A 23,873-nucleotide genomic window follows, 5' to 3' on the forward strand; every position below is an offset into this window, starting at 1 on the left:
TTATAGATTTTCTAGTTTCAAGGATCAGCCTTTTTTACTTTTAAGACACAGCACCCATATGCAGCTATCAGCAGAGAAGGTCTATTCTTAAATCTGCAGGTAATATTGCCATTTCTAATATCTGTACATATCTGTCTGTGGCCAAGTTTACGGCATCACCAATGCATAAAACATGTTGCTCCCAGCAAGGTCATAGCCATAGGAAACAGAATAACATCATCAATTTGAATAGGGAGAGGTTCACTCTTTCCTTGCCCTATGAAGGCCCACTGAATTTTCACAGAGGTCTAGGTCCCCACCCTTCCCCATGTGAAAATAACAGGAAGAGGTTTGGGGCAGCCACCCATATACTTGAAGAAGGCTTCTGCAGATCAATGAATTGTTAGTACAGAAGTGCACATGTTTGAGTCCAAAACAGAACTGAGGAATGTAGGAGGTTGTTTGGTTTTTAAGGAAGGTGGGCGGAAGTGACGTCTTCAGGGCTGTAGACTTACCTTCTTTTGGTACTTTTAGCTGCCTCCCATGTACATGTGTGTGACACGACCCCCTTCTCATCCCAAACCCATCAGGTCGGTTGTACCTGCCCGAGAGATCGTGACTCCGAGAAAGTGCATCGGCATTATGGCTATATGTCAAAGAACCATCTCGTGACTCGCAGGTTAGATTCCTTCTGTTCGGTCATCCACTGTAAAGTTGCATGGTCCGTTACCACCCAAGAGGTAGTACCTCAGCTGAGTAATTGCCCTTTTAATTGCTAAGGCCTCCCACTCCACGGCCGCATACCTGGTTTCCTGGTCCAGCAGTTTCTGACTCAGGAACATGATGGGGTGTTCAACACCATCGACGCTTTGGCTCAGCACCGCTCCAAGACCTGTGTCCAAAATGCCCATTTGGAGGTTGAAAGGCAAAGAAAAGTCAGGAGTTTTTAAAACTGGAGATGATTTAAGTGACCAAATTCAGCTCTTGTAGCATCCCAAACCACATGATTCAGTTTCCCCTTCCTTGTGAGAATGGTCAAGGGCGCTGCTCTCTCGGAGAAACAGTGTACAAACCAACAATAGTAGCCCACTAAATCTGAGAAAGGCTTGGACCTGCTTCTTGGTTATTGGACGGAGACATTTCAATATGGCTTCAACTTTAGAACACTATGGTCTCACCGTACCCCAGCCCACTAGATAGCCTAAATATTTGGCTTTGATTAATCCAAAGGAACATTTCTTCGGGTTAATTTGAAGACTGGATTCCCCAAATGACCACAATACAACTTGTACCTGCAGTAGATGTTCCTTCCCAGTACTGGAATAGATGATTACATCATCCAAGTAGACAGAACTATAGGTGTTAAGAGGACAGAGCACTTTATCCACCAGACGCTGGAAAGTCGTGGGTGCCCCTTGCAACCCAAATGGAAGGGCACAATACTGCTAGCATTCACTAGGGGTGCTAAACGTAGTCTTTTTCTTTGCAGAGTCCGCTAAAGGAACCTGCCAGTACCCCTTGGTCATGTCAAGTGTGGTCAAGAATTTGGCTTGTCCTAGCCGTTCAAGGAGGTCAACCACACGCGGCACCGGATATGCATCGAATTGGGAGACTTAGTTAAGTCGATAAAAGTCATTGCAAAACCTCCAACTCCCATTAGGCTTTGTGACCAATACGATAGGAGTGTACCAGGGACTATAACTCTCCTCTATCACACCTAGTTCCAGCATCCATTTGATCTCCAGTTCCACTTCAGCTCTATTTGCTTCGGAAAGCCGGAATGAGCATTCTAGGACTTTCACTCCGGGCTCTGTCACAAAGTTATGTGCAATCAGGGAGGTTCATCCAGGTTTCTCACTCACTACCTCCAGGATAGACAGGATAACTGTTTCCATGTCTAACTTATGAGCGAAGAGTGAGCGTGGCTATCCGGAGGAGGGATCAGGGTCTCTTTTCTTCCAACGTTTCAGCAGATTTACATGATAAACCCGCTCGCTCAGTTGATGGTTTGGTTGTTTAACCAAATAATTGAAGAGCCTCTTCCTCTCCTTAGCTTCATAAGGGCCTTGCCAATGTGCCAGTAGTTTAGAATGGGAGATGGAACAAGGACCATGACCAGGTGGAACTCCCGCAGAGACGTGCCATGGTCATAACAATGGACCTGAGCTGCTTGTGCCTTTTCTATGTGAGATTTGAGAATAGATCGGATTTTAGCAAAACTATTGCATAATTACATGGTATATTCTAATATATTTGTTGAAGGGAGAGCCTCTTCCTCTCAACCTTCTTTTAGAATATCAAATATGTTGCGGGGCTGTTGTCCATACAATAATTCAAATGGTGAGAACCCATAGAGGCTTGCGGAACTTCCCAATATGTAAAAAGGATGAGGGGGAGGAGCTGATCCCAGTTCCTTCCATCCTCGCTGACCACCTTGTGAAGCTTCTGTTTGAGGATCTGATTAAATCGCTCCACTAGACCTTTGGTTTGAAGATGATGCACCAAGGTTTTTTAAGTGCTTTATCTTCAGTAACTTGGATGTTTCCCTGAATGTCTCTGAGGTAAAGGGCTTCTCTTGATCCTTTAGGATTACTTTAAGAATGCTGTGTCGTGCAAAGACCCCTACCATTCCCATGCAATAGCTTTAGATGTCTCTGAGCACAATGGAACAGCTTCAGGGTATCAGGTCGTATAATCTACCAGGGCTCTAGGGGTCCCACAAGGTCGACCATGATATGTTCAAATGGGATATCAATCAAGGATAAGAGAACAGAAGGAGTGTGGTCCCTCCTAGGAATCTGCCACAAATTACATTCCAGACTGGACATGCAAAAGTGGCAGACCTCCTCATTAATTCCCGGCCAAAAAAAAACAAGCTTAATATGCTCTACAGTTATTTCTGGGCCCAGGTGGGCTTTCAGGAGGTATGTGCCAGTTCACAGACCTGTCGCCGGTAAGTCAGTGGAACTAACAGAAGGGACCTACCTTCCCCTCTTTTTCAGCTACCTGATAGAGAAGGTCATTATTTAGCACAAAGTGAGGACCCTGTGTCATAGGATGCTGCGTGCGATGGCCATCTACCAGAACATCTACATTTTTCGCATATTTAAAGGAGTCATCATTCCATTGCTCCCTTTTAAAAGAGGTTAAAATTGAAAGTGCAATTGTGTGAGAGGATTGGAGGTGACATCAAGATTGGCAACGGCTGGAGATGACGTATCAGCGTGCAACGTCCCAGATATTTCCACGTCACTGTTAGAGGCCGACCTCGGTCTCCCCTCCAGTTGAGAACACAGCGTGGAGGCAGCTGAGGACGTGGTCTCAGCGTCCATTACTAGACCCATATTTGTTTAGGAGCAGTTTACTGTCTGACCAGTCTCTGCCCAGTGGCATGGGGAACAGAGGGTTTTTAATCACTGCTACCATCAGTTTTTTTACAGATCCATCATAACTGATAAAGTATTAGGGGGAATTAAACTGACGGACGTCCCCATATACACAGGTTAGACTGGTCTTAATTTTAAGCCATTGTCGCAGTAACACCAAGCAGCGAACAACAATGGAAATGTTACTGCCGAAATCGAATAAAGCTGATACCTTGGACCTGTTTATTATCACCGCTCCTGTAAAAGACCAGAGGATTAGCTAGAGCGCACCACCCCACTGTCCGTGTCTCTCCGCAAACCCCTTTGTTACCGAGAGGAAACTGCCGCCATGTATCAGGAGACCCCAGCATTTCCTCCACATTGTGATGACAGGGCTCAGGTGTTGAGACACAGGTATGTATGTCTAGGTTCACACGGGTAAAGTTCTGGTTCTCCCGAATAGGTCTCCACTCTTATTTGTTCTGTGATCTCTATCAAAGAGACCATGTTCTTAATTGTTTGTCCCCAGGTCGGCTAGGTGAGATTGACAGGGAGGGCTCTGAATAATAACGCACAGGCTGTCTGCTCCACTAATTGTTGGGTATTGTTTTGATCTGGCCATAGCCATTACCCGACTTTGGTCCATAAGTGGAAGGCATGGGGAGCAGCTGGCAACTGTTCATCAAATTCCCATTGGAATATTCTCCTCACCTGTTGACCCAGGGAACCCCCACCTTTATCAAAGGGATTTCCCTTAATGGGGTTCAGAGGAGCAGTCCCTTTTCTCGAGAGCCCATTGTAAGTCCCCAATGTGTTGCCATTCGAGTCCGAGTCAAGTTCGTAGGCCCCTTGTCCACATGCCCGGTGGTCTAGTCTAAACCTCTAGGTCGAAGTGCACCCCGGGTTCCCCTTACCAAAAGTGACTTTCTCCAACACAGCAACTCAGGAATGGTACTCTCCCACCTGGTCCTTTACGTGCTGAAGGTCCTGATAGTGTGCCAAGGCTCCATTCTGGTACAGCTCCTGATTCCACAAGGAGGCAAACATCCTGCCGACTATGCCAATGTGAAAATGACAGGCCTCGACACAGGAAGAGGTTTGGGGCAGCCACCCGTATACTTGAATAAAGCTGCAAAAACTGATGAATTGTTAATACTGAAGTTTACAGGTTTGAATCCAGAACAGAACTGAGGAATTCAGGAGGTTGTCTGACGAAAGTGATATCTTCAGGCCGGAACTAGAAGTGACATCTTCAGGGCTAGAACTGGAAGTGACATCTTCTTGTTGGGGGTGGGGGGGGGGGATGTGATTGTGGTTGGGGTTTGAGGAACAGGAAGTGATGTCAGATCCAGCCAGAATTTCTTGTGTTTGGTCTGTAGGTATAACAGAGAAAGGGTTAGGGCACCCCGACACCCACTGTCCTGGTGTGAAATTACCTTCTTTTGGTCCTATTAGCTGCCTTCCATGTACACGTTGTAACAAGAATAACCCACAGACAATGGGAAGGTTTGGGGCAGCCACCCGTATAATATTTCCCGGCTGCAAAATCTGTCCAAAAACAAAGACATGTTCACAGAATGGAGTCCAAAACAGAACTGAGTATCATCTTAAGATGGCGGCTTTTAAATCGTCGCAGGGTAAGTGATGTCATCAGGACCAGAACCAGAAGTGATGTCGTTGGCTGCCCCAGAACAGGGCGGGATTTCCCAAGAATGGTCTGCAAGGAACTTACAGAGAGAATTAGCACACTTTGCCACCCCCTGATTCAGTGTGGAACTACATTTATTCAGGCCCTTTGGTTGTTCCCTAATCACGCGTGTGTGACAGGACGCCCCCCCTCAGCCCAGACCCATCGGGTCAAGAGTCCTGCACCGAGAGGTCGTGAACGTGAGAGAGAGCATCAGCGTTAGTGTGGAGAGAGCCCTTCCGCTGAATGAGCGAGAACTTATAAGGCTGCAGATCAAGGAATCACCTAGTAACTCGAGGGTTGGACTCCTTGTGTAGGGCCATCCACTGTAAAGATGCATGGTCGGTAACAAGTGTAAACTCCTGACCCAGGAGGTAGTACCTCAACTGTGTAGTTGGCCACTTGATCGCAAGAGCCTCTCTTTCCACCACCGCATACCTGGTCTCCCGATCCAGCAGTTTCTGGCTCAGGAACATGATGGGGTCGTTCAACACATTCGACGCTTTGGCTCAGCACTGCTCCTAGTACTGTGTCCGAAGCATCCATCTGGGGAATGAAAGGAAGCGCAAAGTTAGGTGCTTTCAAAACAGGTGCTGACATCAGGGCCCGTTTTAAGTCACTTAATGCAGCTTCTGTCACATCAGTCCATACCACAGTGTTGGGGCCCTCTTCTTTGTTAAATTACTCAAGGGTGCTGCTCTCTCCGAAAAGCAAGGCACAAACCAGCGGTAGTACCCGGCTAAGCTGAGAAATGATTGGACTTGCCACTTGGTTCGCGGACAGGGCCATTTCAAAATGGCATCTACTTTGGGCCACTGTAGCTTCACAGTACCACGACCCACGAGGATTGATCCAAAGACCAGCGGCCATAATACTGCTTGGATGTGCTGTAGGTGTTCCTTCCACATGCTGGAATAGATGATGACGTCATCTAGATAGGCAGCACTATACGAATTATGGGGGCGTAGCACTTTATCCATCAGATGCTGGAAAGTCGCAGGAGCCCCATGTAACCCGAATGGAAAGACACAATACTGCCAATGTCCACTAGGGGTGCTAAACGCAGTCTTGACCTTCGTGGAGTCTGTTAAAGGAACCTGCCAGTACCTCTTGGTCATGTCAAGTGTGGTCAAATATTCTGCCTGTCCCAGCCTCTCAAGGAGGTCGTCCACTCGAGGCATAGGGTAACAGTCAAATTGGGAGACCTGATTAAGTCGACCAAAGTCGTTACAAAACCTCCAACTCCCGTCAAGTGGACTGGACCAGGAACTATAACTCTCCTCTACGATGCCTGTCCAGTATGCGCTTGATTTCAAGTTCCACTTCAGCCTTCTTTGCCTCGGGAAGACAATAGGGGCACTCTCGGACTATAATCCCTGGTTCAGTTACAATGTCATGGGTGATCAGAGAGGTCCTTCCAGGTTTTTCGTCTACCACCTCTGGGACGGACGAGATAACCACTTCGAGCTCTTATCTCTATTGACTGTTTAAGTTAGAGCCAAAGTTAAGGGTGTTGGTCTGAGCAAAGAATGAACAGGGCTGGCCAGAGGAGGGATCGAGATCCCTTTCCTTCCATGGTTTCAGCATATACACATGATATATCCACTCACTCAACCGATGATTGGGCTGTTTCACCAAATAGTCATCGAGCCCTTTCCTCTCCTTAACCTCGTATGGTCCCTGCCAATGGGCAAGTAGTTTAGAATGGGAGGTGGGAACCAACACCATGACCCGATCCCCCGGTTGGAACTCCCGGAGCATCGTGCCATGGTCATAATAGTGGGCCTGTGCTGCTTGCACCTCCTCCATGTGACTTTTTAGGATAGGACGAATTTTCCCAAATCTATTGCGTAACTGCACGATATATTCCAAAATATTAGTTGAGGAAAAAGCCTCTCCTTCCCAACCTTCTTTCAAAACGTCCACTATACCCCGGGGTTGTCGTCCGTATAATAATTCAAATGGTGAGAACCCCGTCAAGGCTTGAGGGACTTCCCTGTAGGCAAAGGGGGAGGAGTTAATCCCTGTGGCATGGGTTGATTGGTGCGTTGGCCATTGACTATTACCACCGCATTCTTTGCAAATTTCAGGGAGTCATCATTCCATTGCTCCCTTTTAAACAAAGCCGGTGTGTGTCATAAATTGAAATCTTAGAGCAGAGAGAGGGTCTGGTCTGACCCCAAGGGGCAGGGAGTCAGCATGGTACCAAGACCTGTGTCCGAAGCATCAGTCAGGGGAATGAAAGGTAAGGAAAAATTAGGAGACTTCACAAAATGCAGCTTCCAATTTATCATCCCATACCACATAATTCAGGATCCACTTCCTTGTGAGGTTTGTCAAGGGCGCCACTGTCTCGGAGAAACAGGGCACAAACCGATAATAGTAACCCACCAATCCGAGAAAGGCATAGACCTGCCTCTTGGTTTTTGGACGGGGCCAATTTAATATGTCATTGAATTTGGAACATTGTGGTCTTACAGTACCCTGGCCCACCAGGTAGCCCAAATACTTGGCTTCGACCAACCCAAAGAAGCATTTCTTTGGGTGAATTTGTAGACCAGCTTCTCCTAGTACCTGCAGCACCCCTTGTACCTGCTGTAGGTGTTCCTTCCATGTGCTGGAATAGATGACAACATCATCCAGGTAGGCAGCACTGTATGTATTATGGGGACGGACCACTGTGTCTACCAGATGTTGGAAAGTTGTGGGTGCCCCATGTAACCCAAATGGAAGGACACGATACTGCCAGTGTCCACTAGGGGTACTAAACGCAGTCTTTTCCTTTGCTGAATCCGTTGTAGGAACCTGCCAGTACCCCTTAGTCATATCAAGAGTGGTCAGGAATTTGGATTGTCCTAGCTGCTCGAGGAGGTCATCCACTCGTGGCATCAGATATGCGTCAAATTGGGAGACCTGGTTAAGCCTATGGAAGTCAATGGTTGACATGGTATACCCACTTGCTTGCTCGACAATTTGGTTGTTTCACCAAGTAATCGACAAGCCCTTTTCTCTCCTTAACTTCGTAAGGGCCTTGCCAATGTACCAACAATTTAGAGTGTAAGGTAGGAACCAGCACCATGACACAATCTTCCGTTTGGAACTCCCGCAGAGATGTGCTGCGGTGGTAACAACAGGCCTGAGTTGCTTACGCCTTTTCCAAGTGACTCTTTAGAATAGGCCAGATTTTCGCGAACCTACGTAATTGTGCGAAATACTCCAAAATGTTATTTGAAGGGAGGGCCTCTTCCTCCCAACCTTCCTTTAGGATTTCCAGTATGCCCCGAGGTTGTTGTCCATATAATAATTCAAAGGGTGAAATCCCTATAGAGGCATGTGGGACTTCCCAATAGCAAGAAGGATGAGGGGGAGGAGTTGATCCCAGTTCCTCCCATCCTCACTGAGCACCTTGCGCAACATCTGTTTTAGGGTCTGGTTAAACCTCTATACTAAACCATTGGTTTGAAGATGATACACTGAGGTTTTCAAATGTTTGATTTTCAGTAACTTAGCAGTTTCCCTGAACATTTCTGAGGTAAAGGGCATCCTTTGGTCCGTCAGGACTTCTTTAGATATGCCGTCACGCAAAAAGCCCCCTACCAATTCCCGTGCGATAGCCTTGGACTTAGCTGAGAGCAACGGAATAGCCTCGGGATATCGGGTCAGTAAGCTCAAAAGGGACATCAATCAGGGGTAGAGGAATGAGAGAAGCACAGTCCCTTCTGGGAATCTGCCATAGTTGATATTCCAGGCAGGATACACAAAAATGGCGTACCTCCTCATTGATTCCCGACCAAAAGAATCTGAGCTTGATGTGCTCGAGTGTCTTCTCGGGGTCCAAATGGGCTCCCAGGAGGTGGGTATGTGCCGATTTACAGACATGACGGCAGTAAGTCTTGGGGATTAACAACAGCGTCCACGCCTCGCCCTCGTGTTCAGCTACCCGGTATAAAAGATCATTATTCAGCACAAAGTGAGGACCTTGTGGCATAGGATGCTCTGTACGATGGCCGTCTATCAGAACGACTATATATTATCCTATTTTCACAACTTGACAGTAACATATATGCTACGGTGTATATATAGTATTTTCAAGTTTTGAGAAAAGAAAATCCTTGTTATAGTATAAAATATGCACAGGAAATAGAAAGATTTTGATTTGCATTTTACAATCTTTTGAGAAAATAAAACTTCTATTGATATTTTCTCATCAACCTTTAGACTGTGAAAAAATATCAGAATAATTTCAAATAATTGATGTACAGTGCAACATTGAATTAAGACATAAATTGAAAAATGTTGAGCTATAAGAGTTATTTTCCATCTGAAAAATTTGTATTGCTGTTCGTTCATGCTAGGTAGATAGTGAGTTCATCTGGTTGTATGTACAGTATGTCTGTGAGGAACTGTTTTCAAAAATGAAAATTATAAAAAGCAACCATCAAAACTGCCTTGAACATGAGAGACTGGAATATTGTATAGAGTCTCAGTTTCTTCAATACCTCCAAATATTGAAAAACATGTTGCCAATTATCCCATTGAAAACACATTTTTTTGTCTATACATATAATATTTTTTATTAAAATACTCTTTTTTTGTATATATATTATTTGTATTTTTTTGATTAAATATGCTGGACTTTACTTACTTAACACATTTAAAATTAATAAAAACAATTAATATTTGAATCTTTTACATTTTTTGCTTTATATTCTCCATTAATAATTAATTGACTTATTTATAAAAAATGTATAAATTGTTACTTATGATGAAAGCAAAAAGTCCATCCTATAAATGAACAGTTTTTAAATTAATACATTTAGTTTTATTAAGTTGCAGGAGTTGTGGCCTTTAGAGATTATTAGAGATTTAGTTTTGGCTGCTGCAGAAAAAAGGGTTGCTCATAACTGCATTAGAACATTAGAACAATATAGATGAGAACAGGCCATTCAGCCCAACAAAGCCTGTCAGTTGGGATCCACCTAATTCTTCCAAAATGACATCAACTCTAGTTCTGAAGGTCCTTAGAGTCCTAATGTCTACCACAATAGTTGGTAACTTATTACATTTGTCTATATTTCTATGTCTGAAGAAAAATTTCCTAAAGTTTTGCAAAATTTGCCCAGAGCAATTTTCCGACCATGTCCCTGTGTTCTTGTTGAACTCATTTTAAAGTGATAGTCTCAATCCACTGTACTAATTCGTTTTATAATTTTAAACACTTCAGTTATGTTACCTCTTTATCACCTTTTGCCTAAACTGATAAGGCTTAGCTCTCTTAATTTTTCCTCATAACTCATCCCATGTAGCCTTGAAATCTGCCTAGTTACTCAAATCTGGACCCAACACCATTGTATGAGAAACATCCCCAAATCGTGATACCTGGGGGCAATGAGGTGCACTGACTTTCTCTCTCAGTCCTCTGCAGACCATTCACAGGAAATCCTATCGGGTCCCGGCACCCATGATGACGTCACTTCCAGTTCTGACTCCCATGTTGATGTCACTTCCAGTTCCGGTGACCACGATGACGTCACTTCCAGTTCCGACGTCCATGTTGACGTCACTTCCAGTTCCGGTGACCATGATGACGTCATGCCCTTTAAAGCTGCCATCTTTGCACCTGTGAATCAGTTCTGTTTTGGACTTTGTACTGCACACAACTCTACAAAAAATACCCATTTGCAGCCAGGGCATATTATACAGGTGGCTGCCCCAAACTTTTGATGTCTCCTGTTTATTCTTATCATAGGGTCGTCTAACAAACTGTCTGAGGTCCCTAGACCCAAAAAGAACAATCTTGCTTTCATCAGTCCACAAAATGTTGCACCATTACTCTTTAGGCCAGTCAATGTCTTCTTTGGCAAATTGTAACCTCTTCAGCATGTCTTTTTTTCAACAATGGGACTTTGCGGGTGCTTCTTGCCTATAGCTTGGCTTAACATAGGCATCTTCTAATTGTAACAGTACTCACAGGTAACTTTAGACCTTCTTTGATCTTCCAGGAGCTGATCATTGGCTGAGTCTTTGCCATTTTGGTTATTCTTTGATTCATTTGAATGGTAGTTTTCCGTTTTCTTCCACTTCTTTCAGGTTTTTGTTGCCATTTTAAAGCATTTGCAATCATTTTAGCTGATCAGCCTATCATTTTCTGCACTTCTATATATGTTTTTCCCTCTCCAGTTGACTTTTTAATCCAAGTATGCAGTTATTCTGAACTATGCCTGGAATGTCCCATTTTACTCAGATTTTCAGAGAGAAATGCACTATAACCAACATGTACAACATTTGCTGCCTTCCGTAATTAACACCTGTTTTTTCACAGAATGAATGACTTCACTACTCAGACTCCACACTGCTATTATTTTGAACATGCCCCTTTCAATTAATGATTCAATTACACAGAATCAACAGTGTGCATGTCATGACTGTTGGGTCTGTTGGTTTTCTATTACTCTACTACACCTACTAGTAAATTATTTGCCATGTAGAAATATAATAATTATTATTATTATTATTGTTATTATTTTGAGCACAACTGTATTTAAATTCCCCTTTGCTATTCCTGATACACTTCATCTTCCCTTGACTAGTCTAATACTACTAAAATACTGAAAGAGCCTCTTTAGGTCATCTTTCACCTTATCTGCTATACTCTTCTCTAACTGTCTTTTAGCCTCCTTAATATTCTTGTAAATAGTTGCACTAATGTTTTCTTATGTCCTTATGGTTAGGACTGAAGTTATTAGTCTTACACAGGTATATATATATTTGTATATATAATATTTATATGTACTGTATATAGATATAGCGAACACAAAAGAATAAAGACAAAAAAGGTTTGGGGATCCACCTTGTATTTTGTAGTGGAAAACGAGTAGTCACAAAAGACTGTCCAAAAAGGGACTGAAACAAGAGGGTAAATGGGTTTTTATAGGTGGTGCAAAGGAAGGGGCGGGTCCAAGAGTGAAGAGGTGGAAGTGAGGTCAGCAGGAGGGCATGGTCTGGAGAGGAATGAGGAAGCTGGTTAGGGCTTAGCTGGTCTTGTCTTCTGGTGATCTGCAGAGGAAGTAGAGAAAACATTAGTTCACAGCGTCAACCCTTCACTCACTGTTTTACACCTGGTTCAGCCCACCAAGCACACATGTATGACAATATATATATATATATATATATACATATACAGTCATACAGCTCTTTTTCCTTTGAAGCTCCTTTTTCAATTCCTTATTAACCTACTGCAAATTTTTTTCCTACTCATTTCAAATTTAGGGATGTACCTGTTGTAGCTGTTCTTTTTTCATGTTCCCAAAATCAAGCAGCTTCTGAGTTAGCAATATAGGATCCAGCATAAGTCTAACGCATAACAAAATAAATTTCTCATTCCAATAAAGTTAATTTTAAAAGTTTTTAGACTGGTTGGGCAAACTCCCATGCACCCTCCAGGACCCTGCTAAGGGTGTAGAGGTGGTCCACTGTTCCGCGACCAGGATGAAAACCACACTGTTCCTCCTGAATCCGAGGTTTGATTATCTGACAGACCCTCCTCTCCAGGACCCCTGAATAGACTTTTCCAGGGAGGCTGAGGAGTGTGATCCCTCTGTAGTTGGAACACACCCTCTGGTCCCCCTTCTTAAATAGGGAAAGGCGTTCGACCATGTCCCTCGGGAAATCCTGTGGGGGGTGCTCTGGGAGTATGGGGTACGAAACCCTTTGAGAAGGGCTGTTCGGTCCCTGTACAACCAGTGTCAGAGCTTGGTCCACATTGCTGGCAGTAAGTTGAAACCGTTTCCAGTGAGAGTTGGACTCTGCCAGGGCTGCCCTTTGTCACCGATTCTGTTTATAACTCTTATGGACAGAATTTCTAGGCGCAGCCAGGGTGTTGAGGGGGTCTGGTTTGGTGGACTCAGGATTGGGTCACTGCTTTTTGCAGATGATGTTGTCCTGTTTGCTTCATCAGGCCGTGATCTTCAGCTCTCTCTGGATTGGTTCGCAGCTGAGTGTGAAGCGGCTAGGATGGGAATCAACACCTCCAAATCTGAGACCATGGTCCTCAGCCAGAAAAGGGTGGAGTGCCCTCTCAGGGTTGGGGGCGAGATCCTACCCCAAGTGGAGGAGTTCAAGTATCTCGGGGTCTTGTTCACAAGTGAGGGAAGAATGGAGCATGAGATCGACAGGCGGATCGGTACAGCGTCCGCAGTGATGCAGGCTCTGCATCGGTCTGTCATGGTGAAAAATGAGCTGAGCCATAAGGCAAAGCTCTCAATTTACCAGTTGATCTATGTTCCTACCCTCACTTATGGTCATGAGCTATGGGTAGTGACCGAAAGAACGAGATCGCGAATACAAGCAGCTGAAATGAGTTTCCTCCGCAGGGTGTCTGGGCTTTCCCTTAAAGATAGGGTGAGAAGCTCAGTCATCCAGGAGGGGCTCAGAGTAGAGCCACTGCTCCTCTGCAGCAGGAGGAGTCAGATGAGGTGGCTTGGGCATCTGATCAGGATGCCTCCTGGACGCCTCCCTGGTGAAGTGTTCCGGGCACCACTAACCGGGACGAGGCCCCAGGGAAGATCCAGGACACGCTGGAGGGACTATGTCTCCCGGCTGGCCTAGGAATGCCTCGGGATTCCCCCGGAAGTGCTAGAAGAAGTGGCCAGGGAGAGGGAAGTCTGGGCATCTCTGAAGAGAATGGATAGATGGATAAAAGTTTTTAGTGGGAAAATTTAAAAAGGAACATGCAGAAAAAAATCAAAAGTTATTACACACACAGAATTAAAATCAAAAAGGAATAAAAGGTTACTTCTAAAGTCTTAGCTTTCTCATGTTAAAATTCAATCACTTTATATATTTAAAGTTTGTGTTATTTCTCAATTGCAAACTTACAAAGGCTTCACTTAGTACATTCAGCATATTCTGTACATACAGTTTGAAACTGTTTTCCCTCCATGCCTTATCAAATACAAGGCAGATCATAAACTGAACTAGTCTGTAGTCAGAATGAGAAGAAATAATTACAGTATTCCATTTTTAATTTAGTTTGTAGGGGTGATAATAGAACCTCACATGGACTATGCACTAATATATAGGCAAACATTTTAAAATAACCTAACTTACAAATGTCTCTTACACCTGTCCTGTATTATATGTAAAATGTTTTTTAACCTGTTCATGCGATTGTCTCCACATGTAAAAACGTTTTGGTGTTTTCATTTGCACTCTTCCAGAACACTAAGAATGTTATTACATTATGCTCACTGGATCATAGTGGTTCAATCACCCCTACACCCTCAATTATGTTCTGATTTTTACAAAATACTAAATTTAGACAGGCTGCCCCCTGCTTTGTTGCTTTGACATACTGTGTTAAAAATAGTTAGTGATTACATCTAAAAATTCATGTTCTTGTGATCTTCTATTTTCAAAGTTAGTCCAGTTAATATTCAGGACTAGTTCATCCTGAACTGTCCAGGGGAAGTGGAGTATGCTGAAACTCATTAGTGGCAGAATCTCTGCAACAATCTTCTCCAGCATTACAATGGGCAACCATACCCAGTAATGCAGCTGTGAATGTAGACTCAGCTATATTGCATTCACCTGAAAAGAGTATTGTGTGGTGGCCAATATCATGCTAAACAACTCTGTTCGCCCAGCTACAAGCTGCACTGCCTGATCTATTAGTTTCCATCCATTAACTGTATCAACTGTTTTAAATCAGTTCTAGAATGCTTCCTGGAAGAGTAAGCTATTGTAATACCAGTTCTTAGTATCATCCCAGGGAAAAACCAGAACACATCCTGCCATCTACCAACAGTTTACTCTGAGAAAAAAAGGCATTCCGTATTGCCCTGATCCCAATTTCTGACACCAATGTTGCTTCCCAAAATGACTGTCCAGCTTAAGAATGGGTGCGAAAACAGATACTGAGTTTAGCCCTTAGTGGACTGTTTTAACAAACAACCACTGATATGAACTATTCCTGACTAATTCCCAAGTTATAGCCTTGGGTGATGCCTTTAAGAAAACCATTCCTCTCTACCAGAATCCTGGTCCTACTCAAACTAGACAATACATTTTTTGCTGAATGCTCCAATATATATTGTAAGTGGAGTTATGTTGTTGAATGAAATACACCATTTAAAGTATGCAAATATTTAACATAACTGAAGATAAATGTTGTACTGTAAGTGTATAGGGTCATTATTGTCACATAAACCGTGTACAGTATAGTGAGATTCTCACTCGAATGTGTTATTCAACTTCCAATATATCTCCACTTTGTGGTGCCATGACTAGTAAGTATTAGTGAAAAAATGTCAGAACACAATTTAAAGTGCTATTTACCAGTAGGAGACATATTACTTTACATAGATGATTATATATTAGCAATGCTGAAGAGAGCTGGATTCACCATCAAAGAGTACTGACTGCAAGCAACAAGAAAAGTAGAAACATAACAAGATTTAAGCCTATTCCTGTAACTCTAGTGAAGGGCTCTAGACTGGGCAGCAGTTGCTGGAAATATACTGTATCTGCTGGTAAAGATTCTATTTGGGTAGCAAGTAATAGTTTGAGGAAGGTGAAATCAAGAATGCATACAGCAAAATAAATAGGAATGTGTGCAGTCTAACAGTTAAGAAATAAACATGGAGTGTGATAAAATCTAAAAGAGCAGCAGAAAGGTAGTCATTATTAAAACTGAAGGCACTATGCATGAAAACATATTTTCCTTTGGTGCATAATAAAGTAAGAAATTAAGTTAACCCAAAGATGAGGAACATGGCAGCAGTAATTGAAAAATTGGAGTATGGAAGGTTTGTGAAAATATACTGAAATCAGCTGAAGGTTCTAACAAACAGAATCATACTGTGACTGAGAGGAGAATTAGAGATAAAAGCAGTCCCATTTTGACTGCCAATGAACTAACAAATACCGGCATCCATCCATCCATTTTCTAACCTGCTGAATCCAAACACAGGGTCACGGGGGTCTGCTGGAGCCAATCCCAGTCAACATAGGGTGCAAGGCAGGAACCAATCCTGGGCAGGGTGCCAAAAATACTGCCATTCTGTTTTTAATTTAAAGGGCTATTCACTCAAATTAGCCCCTCTGAATAACCAAGTAATCGGATATTAGGGTGTATCGTTTACCTGAGGAGAAAACAACCTGCAAACAAAACACATTTAAATTGACAACTTTGGTTTTCTTTCTTTGGATTTCTCTGGGTCCTCCATTTTCTTCCCACACTCAAAAGACATTCTAAAAGTGGATAGGAGGTGACAAACTGGGATAGTGAAGGTATGTTCTGTGAGAAGACTGGCTCCTGTCCTGCAAGTTGGGCTGCTTGGACTGGTTTTGACCACTTTTAAACCTGTAATGGAAAAAGTAAGTTAATTAAATAAATCGATGAAGGATAACAAAGATAAGGAAACCCGTCTATTTGAACGTTTCGACGTGAACTTTAAAGGCATGTTGGAGAAATTAGTGGAACACATTGAAGAAACTAACTCCAAACTGAAAAGGCTTGATGATCATATTAATGACGTTTCAGACCAGCTGGAAGACGTTAAGCAGGGACTCACGGCTCGAGTGGAAACAGCGGAACAAATGGCATCTAACGCCGATGAAAAAGCCACAGCTGCGAACTCGGAATACAAAAAACTTGGAGACAGACTTGCAGCCCTGGAGGATGGGTGCAGAAGAAATAATATAAGAATTGAGGGTATACCTGAGAAACGAGAAAGCTCAAGCCCAGTGAAATTTGCAGTAGAATTACTGTCTAAAATAATTGGAGATGACTTTAAACTCGACAATGAGATAGCCACGGCTTATCGCACAAAGATACCAAGCGCCTTTAAATCTAGGTCTTTTATTGTCCGCTTCGAACGACTAAGATGTAAGCTTGATGTGATGGCACTTCTCAGACACAAGCAAGAGATTATATTCGAAAATAATCTTATTCGTATTTTTCCCGACTTCTCACCATCAACAGCTGCAAAACGCAGATCCTACAACGACATTAAAAGGATGCTACGGGAAGCCGATATCAAATACAGCCTCTTGTATCCTGCCAAACTGAAAGTGGAAGTTCAAGACGGACATTATATTTTCTTCAGCAAAGAAGAAGCTGAAAAAGAATTAAAGAAGCTGTTTCCGACACTTTTTTTGAAAGTTAATTAAAATTAAAGAGCCGTATTCTATCAAGGCACGGGAAAGACCGATGATCTGATCGCTGGATCCATGTTTAAAGAGACTGGTATTATAATTATACATCTCTTATTCTCTTTTTTTAAAATTTTTTTTATATCTGGACTTTATATGTTATATGTTTATGTTTTAATCAGAGTTATAGAGCTATAGACGTGAGTGTGAAAATGTGGAAGTGATTAAAGTAGGATTCGTTTTATTTATTTATTTTTTTATTTCTTTTCCTTTTTTTTTTATTTTATTTTATTTTATTTTTTTTTAATTTATTTATTTATTTATTTTTTTTTTATTTTACTATACCTTAAAGTAGACTGTTTAACTTCATACCCTTGGTTTAATGCTTGTTCTACTATTTATACAATTACCATTATACTATTACAGTATGAATTACCAGGTTTATCCTGGACTAGTTTTTAAAATCACTCCCAGGGTTTTTTTTTTTTTTTTTTTTTTTTTTTTAACCTTAATATCTTAACTTAAAAGCGCTGAAGATTATTTCAAGATTAAATATTGTTAATGAGAACATTTTCGGCAGATAGTATTAAGGATTTAACTGTAAAAGATATCTCTGTTTTAATTCTGTAACGCCGCTGCAGGGTGGGGTTTGTTTTGTTTTGGACGTGCTCTGTCTCTTCGTATGTCAGAGGACTGGAACATCGCGAAGTGGGGTCTAGCCTCATGTGGGGAGGCAAAATGGGGGGGTGGGGGGATAAAGGGGGGAGAGAAGGAGAGCAGGTTATATCTAATCTATTCTTATAATCCTTATAATTATAAATATCAATGCAGCAACAGGCTAACATGCAACAACTCCTGGGGAATCTTGAAACTAAGATTAAAACTGCCATATTACCAATTAAAACTATAAAATGACATTAAAAACTCAGAATCAATGTCTCCATGATGGGACAGTTAACTTTGTGAGCTGGAATGTTAAAGGCCTGAATCACGAATTAAAGAGAAAGAAAGTATGCTCTCACCTAACAGGCTTAAACACTAAAATAGTATTTTTACAGGAGACCCACTTACTAACCAAGGATCAGTTCAGATTACAAAAAGACTGGACTGGCCAAATGTTCCATTCTAGCTTTATAAAGAAAACTAGAGGGGTGGGAATTCTCATACATAGAACAGTTCCTTTTGTAGCATCAGAGGTAGTGTCGGACCCTGAAGGGAGATATGTGATGGTCATGGGCAACTTATATAACAGTAAAATGATTTTGATAAATGTTTATGCACCCAATGTTGATGATAAGGAATTCATGCAAAATCTATTTGCATCCATTCCCAGTGTGAACACTCATAAAATTATAATGGCTGGGGACTTTAATTGTGTTTTAAATCCACTCTTAGATAGGACTCCTGTGACAGGGGGGACGACATCTAATACTGCAAAGATAATTACACAGTTTTTAAAGGATCACAACTTATCAGACCCCTGGAGGTTTCTTAACCCAAACTCAAGAACATATTCGTTCTACTCACCAGTGCATTATAGCTACTCAAGAATTGATTATTTTTTTATAGATAATAATTTCCTGCCTACAATTAAATTATGCAAATATGACACAATTGTTATCTCTGACCATGCCCCTCTAGTCTTGGAGCTAAAATCAATAAGCCCCTCGTACTCACCTCGCAGATGGCGTCTTAACCCTCTTTTATTGGCAGACGAGAACTGCACAGAATTTATATCCAAACAAATCAGCTTCTTCCTAGAGACAAACATGTCTACAGAGGTTTCTGCAGGAACACTCTGGGAAACTCTAAAGGCCTTCCTAAGAGGCCAGATTATTTCATATCTTTCCCATAGAAATAAATTAGAAACCAAGAAAGTGTCAGAGCTAAGAAATGAAATTACTAGAATAGATGAAGAACAAGCCAGGCGTCCAAGTGAAGCTCTTCACAGGAAAAGGCAGGCCTTGCATACAGAACTTAACATCTTAACAACTAAAGAAACTGAACAACTTATTTATAAGTCTAGACAGCATTACTATGAACACGGAGAAAAAGCTAATAAGCTTTTAGCTCAACAAATTCATAAACAAGAAGTTCACAATGCAATACCAGTAATCACCAACAAGAATGGAGAAGAAATCATCGACCATAATAAAATAATGCACACATTTAGAGATTACTATAAGTCTTTATATTCCAGTGAGCCCAAAGAAGACAACACGCAATCTAATGCATTTCTGGATAATTCACAAATACCACAAATAGATGCTTTAAGTGCTGAGGAACTAGATAAACCTCTAACGCTAACAGAATTACTAGACGCTATAAAGTCACTACAAAGCGGGAAATCATCAGGCCCTGATGGTTACCCCGTAGAGTTTTATAAGAAATTCTCCACTCAGCTAGCTCCACTCTTATTGGTAACATTTACAGAAGCTAAAGACCACCAAATACTACCTCAAACATTTCGACAAGCATTAATCACCGTCTTTCCTAAACAAAATAAGGACTTGTTACAATGTGCATCATATAGACCAATTTCACTCCTGAATAATGATGTTAAGATACTCTCAAAAATCCTAGCTAGAAGGATGGAGAAAGTGCTGCCCTCGGTAATATCACAAGATCAAACTGGATTTATTAAAGGCCGACATCTATCTTCAAATCTCCGACGCTTGTTTAATGTTATATATTCACCAGCAAAATCAAACACCCCAGAGATATTACTATCATTAGACGCAGAAAAGGCATTTGACATGATCGAATGGAATTACCTTTTCACTGCATTGGAGAAATTTGGGTTTGGCCCGAATATTTGTGCTTGGATTAAACTACTGTATACCAGTCCAGAAGCTTCAGTTTGTATTAATAAAATTTGCTCAGACTACTTTAAACTAGAACGTGGTACCAGACAAGGATGTCCCTTGTCGCCACTGTTGTTTGCAATCGCTATTGAACCACTGGCGGTTCACTGCCGAAATTCTCATCAGATAAAGGGGATTGTCAGAGAAGGACTGGAACAGAAAATTTCTCTATATGCAGATGATATGGTCTTATATATATCGGACCCAGAAAACACTGTCCCTGCTGTTTTAACAGCACTAACAGAATTTCAAAAGATATCTGGTCTTAGAATTAATCTGAATAAAAGTATACTCTTTCCAGTGAACTCACAAGCATATAATATTAAATTAGACACCCTACCTTTTACCATAGCAGATCAGTTTAAATACCTAGGGGTAAATATCACAAGTAAACATAAAGCTCTTTATCAACAAAATTTTGGCGTCTGTATGGAAAAAATTAAGCAAGACTTGCATAGATGGTCAACCCTTCATCTCACTCTAGCCGGAAGAATTAACATTGTTAAGATGAATATCCTTCCTAAACTTCTCTTTTTATTTCAAAACATTTCAATATATATCAATAAATCGTTTTTTAAACAGTTAGATTCAATAATAACCTCATTCATTTGGAACTCAAAACACCCACGTATCCGAAGAGCGACCCTACAAAGACCTCAGGCAGAAGGTGGCATGGCTTTACCTAATTTTCAGTTTTATTACTGGGCAGCAAACATACAAGCCATAAAAACCTGGACACAAATAAATGCACATACACAGGCTTGGTCTGCAATAGAAGTAAAATCCTGTAGTACTTCTTTATATTCCCTGCTTTGCTCTCCAATAAATGAAAGTTATCGCAAATATACTAATAACCCAATTGTGCTTTACTCACTCAGAATATGGAACCAAATTAGGAAGCATTTTAAGATGGAAAATCTTTTATCAGTGGCACCTTTGCAAGGGAACCACCTCTTTCAACCTTCGCAAGTATATCCAGTTTTTAATACCTGGAAAAGTTTTGGGATTAAAATGCTCAGAGATCTTTATATAGACAACATATTTACATCTTTTGAACAATTACGTTCAAAATTTAACCTCCCAGCTACACATTTCTTTTACTATCTTCAAATTAGAAATTTTGTTAAACAGAAATTGCCCGATTTCCCCCACCTTGCACCCTCCACAATGCTGGAAAAAATACTGCTCAATTCCGAGGAAACAAACACTATTTCCGCAATATATAAAATCTTATTAGAGTCCCTACCTTTCAAAGATCCAAGAGGACATTGGGAAGAAGATCTCTTAATCAATATATCAGAAAAGGAGTGGAAGGTAGCAAAGCAGAGAATTCACTCGAGTTCTATATGCGCAAAGCATAGAATTATTCAACTAAAAATTATATATCGAGCTCATCTGTCTCGCTTAAAACTGTCCAAAATGTTTCCAGGCCAGGATCCGACCTGCGAGCGCTGCAACCAAGCTCCTGCCTCACTGGGTCACATGTTCTGGGCCTGCACCAAACTAACATCATTTTGGACAAAGATTTTTAAGTGCCTCTCAGACAGCCTTAGTATCACAATCCCTCCTAACCCACTAACAGCTGTGTTTGGTGTCCTTCCAGATGGACTTGAATTGGAGAAGGACAAACAAACGGTGATTGCATTCATTACACTCTTGGCACGCAGACTTATTTTGTTAAATTGGAAGAATCCTAATTCTCCTCTTATAAGTCAGTGGGAAACTGATGTTTTATATTATTTGAAATTGGAAAAAATCAAATTTTCAGTTAGAGGATCTGTACAAAATTTTTTCAAAACTTGGCAGGATTTAATCAATATTATTTTAGAATAAGAGAATTAACTATTATTGTATTTAACTCCCTTCTCCATCTCTTATTTATATAGATATTTACTTCTCCCCTTCTTTTGTCTAATGTTGCCTTATTAAAAAGCTTAAAGAAATTTTCCTTTAGCTAAGCTCTCCTTCTCAGGGATGGGGTTTGATTTGTTTTCAAATTTGTTGGGTTATAAATGGATCTGTTTGTATGGAATGATTACAATGAAAATTAATAAAATAAAAATATAAAAAAAAAAAAAAAATAAATAAATAAATAAATAAATAAATCGATTGCTTAAAGTTTCTCTGTTATGTGAAAGGGAGGAAAATTTAATAACCAAAGGCCATGGATCGAGGTCTAAAACTTTAAATTTTAAATATAAATTTAAAAATTGTGATTTCACTGGGGAAAATGTTTTTCTCATCTTCAGATTATTGAGCTTTATTTACATTTTTTGCCACCAGATTCAGATATATGTTCAGCAGATACTGGAAGGAATTGAGTATATCCATCAAAAAAATATTTTGCATCTTGATATTAAGGTAAGAGATACACTTTGTAATTTGTTAATATCAAGAGATCAGTACATTATAATATAGTGCATTTTCAAGTAAAGATGCCTGAATCACACCTTCTCTTAACATGTAAACATTGTTTTTCTTGTTTTCATGATCACATCTGAGAGCCTTATGCACAATTTGGTGTTATTATTTTGAGTTTGGAAATTATTTTCAGTTTGTAAAATTGTGGTGCCATTTTGAAGCTGATTTTTCTCATCGGAATTACATTTCTTCTGAGGTATTTCAATGGCTGAAACCTTATTGTTCTTGGCCATGACATCTGTTCAAACTATTTAAGAGGGACAAGTTTTTGAAATATCCAAACTTTAAATCCAATTATCTAATCTACCTCTGTTGCTCAAAGAGAGCCAAGCAATTTTCAAAACAAATTTAATAACAAAGATCTTATCTTTACAATTTGTTTTTAGTTTCTATTTTCTACTGCTTCTGACTCTTGTCTGTCTGACCACTCTAAAGATAGTCCCTGTAAAACTAATCTGTGTCTATATTGCTCTAAAATAATTACTTACACTTGTGTGTTTATGTAGAGTGGTTTTGTTTTAATAAACGAGTACAAGTTATAAATGTCACTGCATTTTTAGAGTCATTTGTGATACTTTTTATTATGTTGATACTCATTTACATTTAACTTTTTACCAAAATTTGTCCCTAATATGTTAACCTTATTTTACTGTCTCTTCCAGCCAGCCAATATTGCTATGGCTGAACCAGGGAGTGAAGAAATTAAAATTTGTGACTTTGGATTTGCCAAAGAAATTGATACTTCATCATCACAGTATAGTCAGTTTGGAACTCCTGAATTTGTAGCACCTGAAATTGCCTTTCAATCCCCTGTATCTAAAGCAACAGATATCTGGTATGTGGAGTGTTTAACAAAGATAGAGGCCAAGCAATATATTTTATATATTACAATACCTCAGCACTTGTTATAATTTCATGATAATCTTCTTTTTCTCACTAGGTCCATTGGAGTTTTAACTTATTTATGGTAAGTTTATATGCACATTGAATTTTCAATATGTAATACGGAGCATAGACAGCACATTAGCTAAAAAGTACTGAAGTCGCAATGATGTAGCGAGAATAAAGCATTCACTATGCCACCTAATCTGAAGCTAAAACACTGGTTGCAAGGAAAACCTTAAAATTTTAAAAGGGGCGATGTAATTATGCTTTAAATAATGTATCTTAGAAGGTGGTTGGTTTTAGTTGGTACCGAACCATTTTTTGTTGTATTTTTTATGATTCTTCTAGCTACATTCCCAAACAGACTTTGTAAATAAGTCAAATAAAAAATAAATGTAAAGATGAATAGTCATTTAAGTTTATTTTATGTTTAATCTCTGGGTGGTAATGTGACCCAGTGGTAAGACCTCATTGATCTAGCAGGCTGCTATTAAATTCCATGCCTGGTCACTGTCAGAA

At 40.7% G+C, this 23,873-nt stretch overlaps 1 protein-coding gene across 1 annotated transcript in view; it reads left to right on the top strand.

Annotated features, from left to right (window-relative positions):
• LOC127528328 (obscurin-like) overlaps positions 1-23,873 on the top strand; it is a 308,697-nt gene that overhangs the window by 20,963 nt on the left and 263,861 nt on the right. Inside the window, exons 6-8 of the mRNA XM_051928768.1 lie at positions 22,332-22,409; positions 23,132-23,304; positions 23,410-23,436. Coding sequence (XP_051784728.1) covers positions 22,332-22,409; positions 23,132-23,304; positions 23,410-23,436 — 278 coding nt within the window. The remainder of the gene's footprint in view (positions 1-22,331; positions 22,410-23,131; positions 23,305-23,409; positions 23,437-23,873) is intronic.

Source organism: Erpetoichthys calabaricus, chromosome 6 (genome assembly GCF_900747795.2).
Source record: "Erpetoichthys calabaricus chromosome 6, fErpCal1.3, whole genome shotgun sequence".
NCBI lineage: Eukaryota > Metazoa > Chordata > Cladistia > Polypteriformes > Polypteridae > Erpetoichthys > Erpetoichthys calabaricus.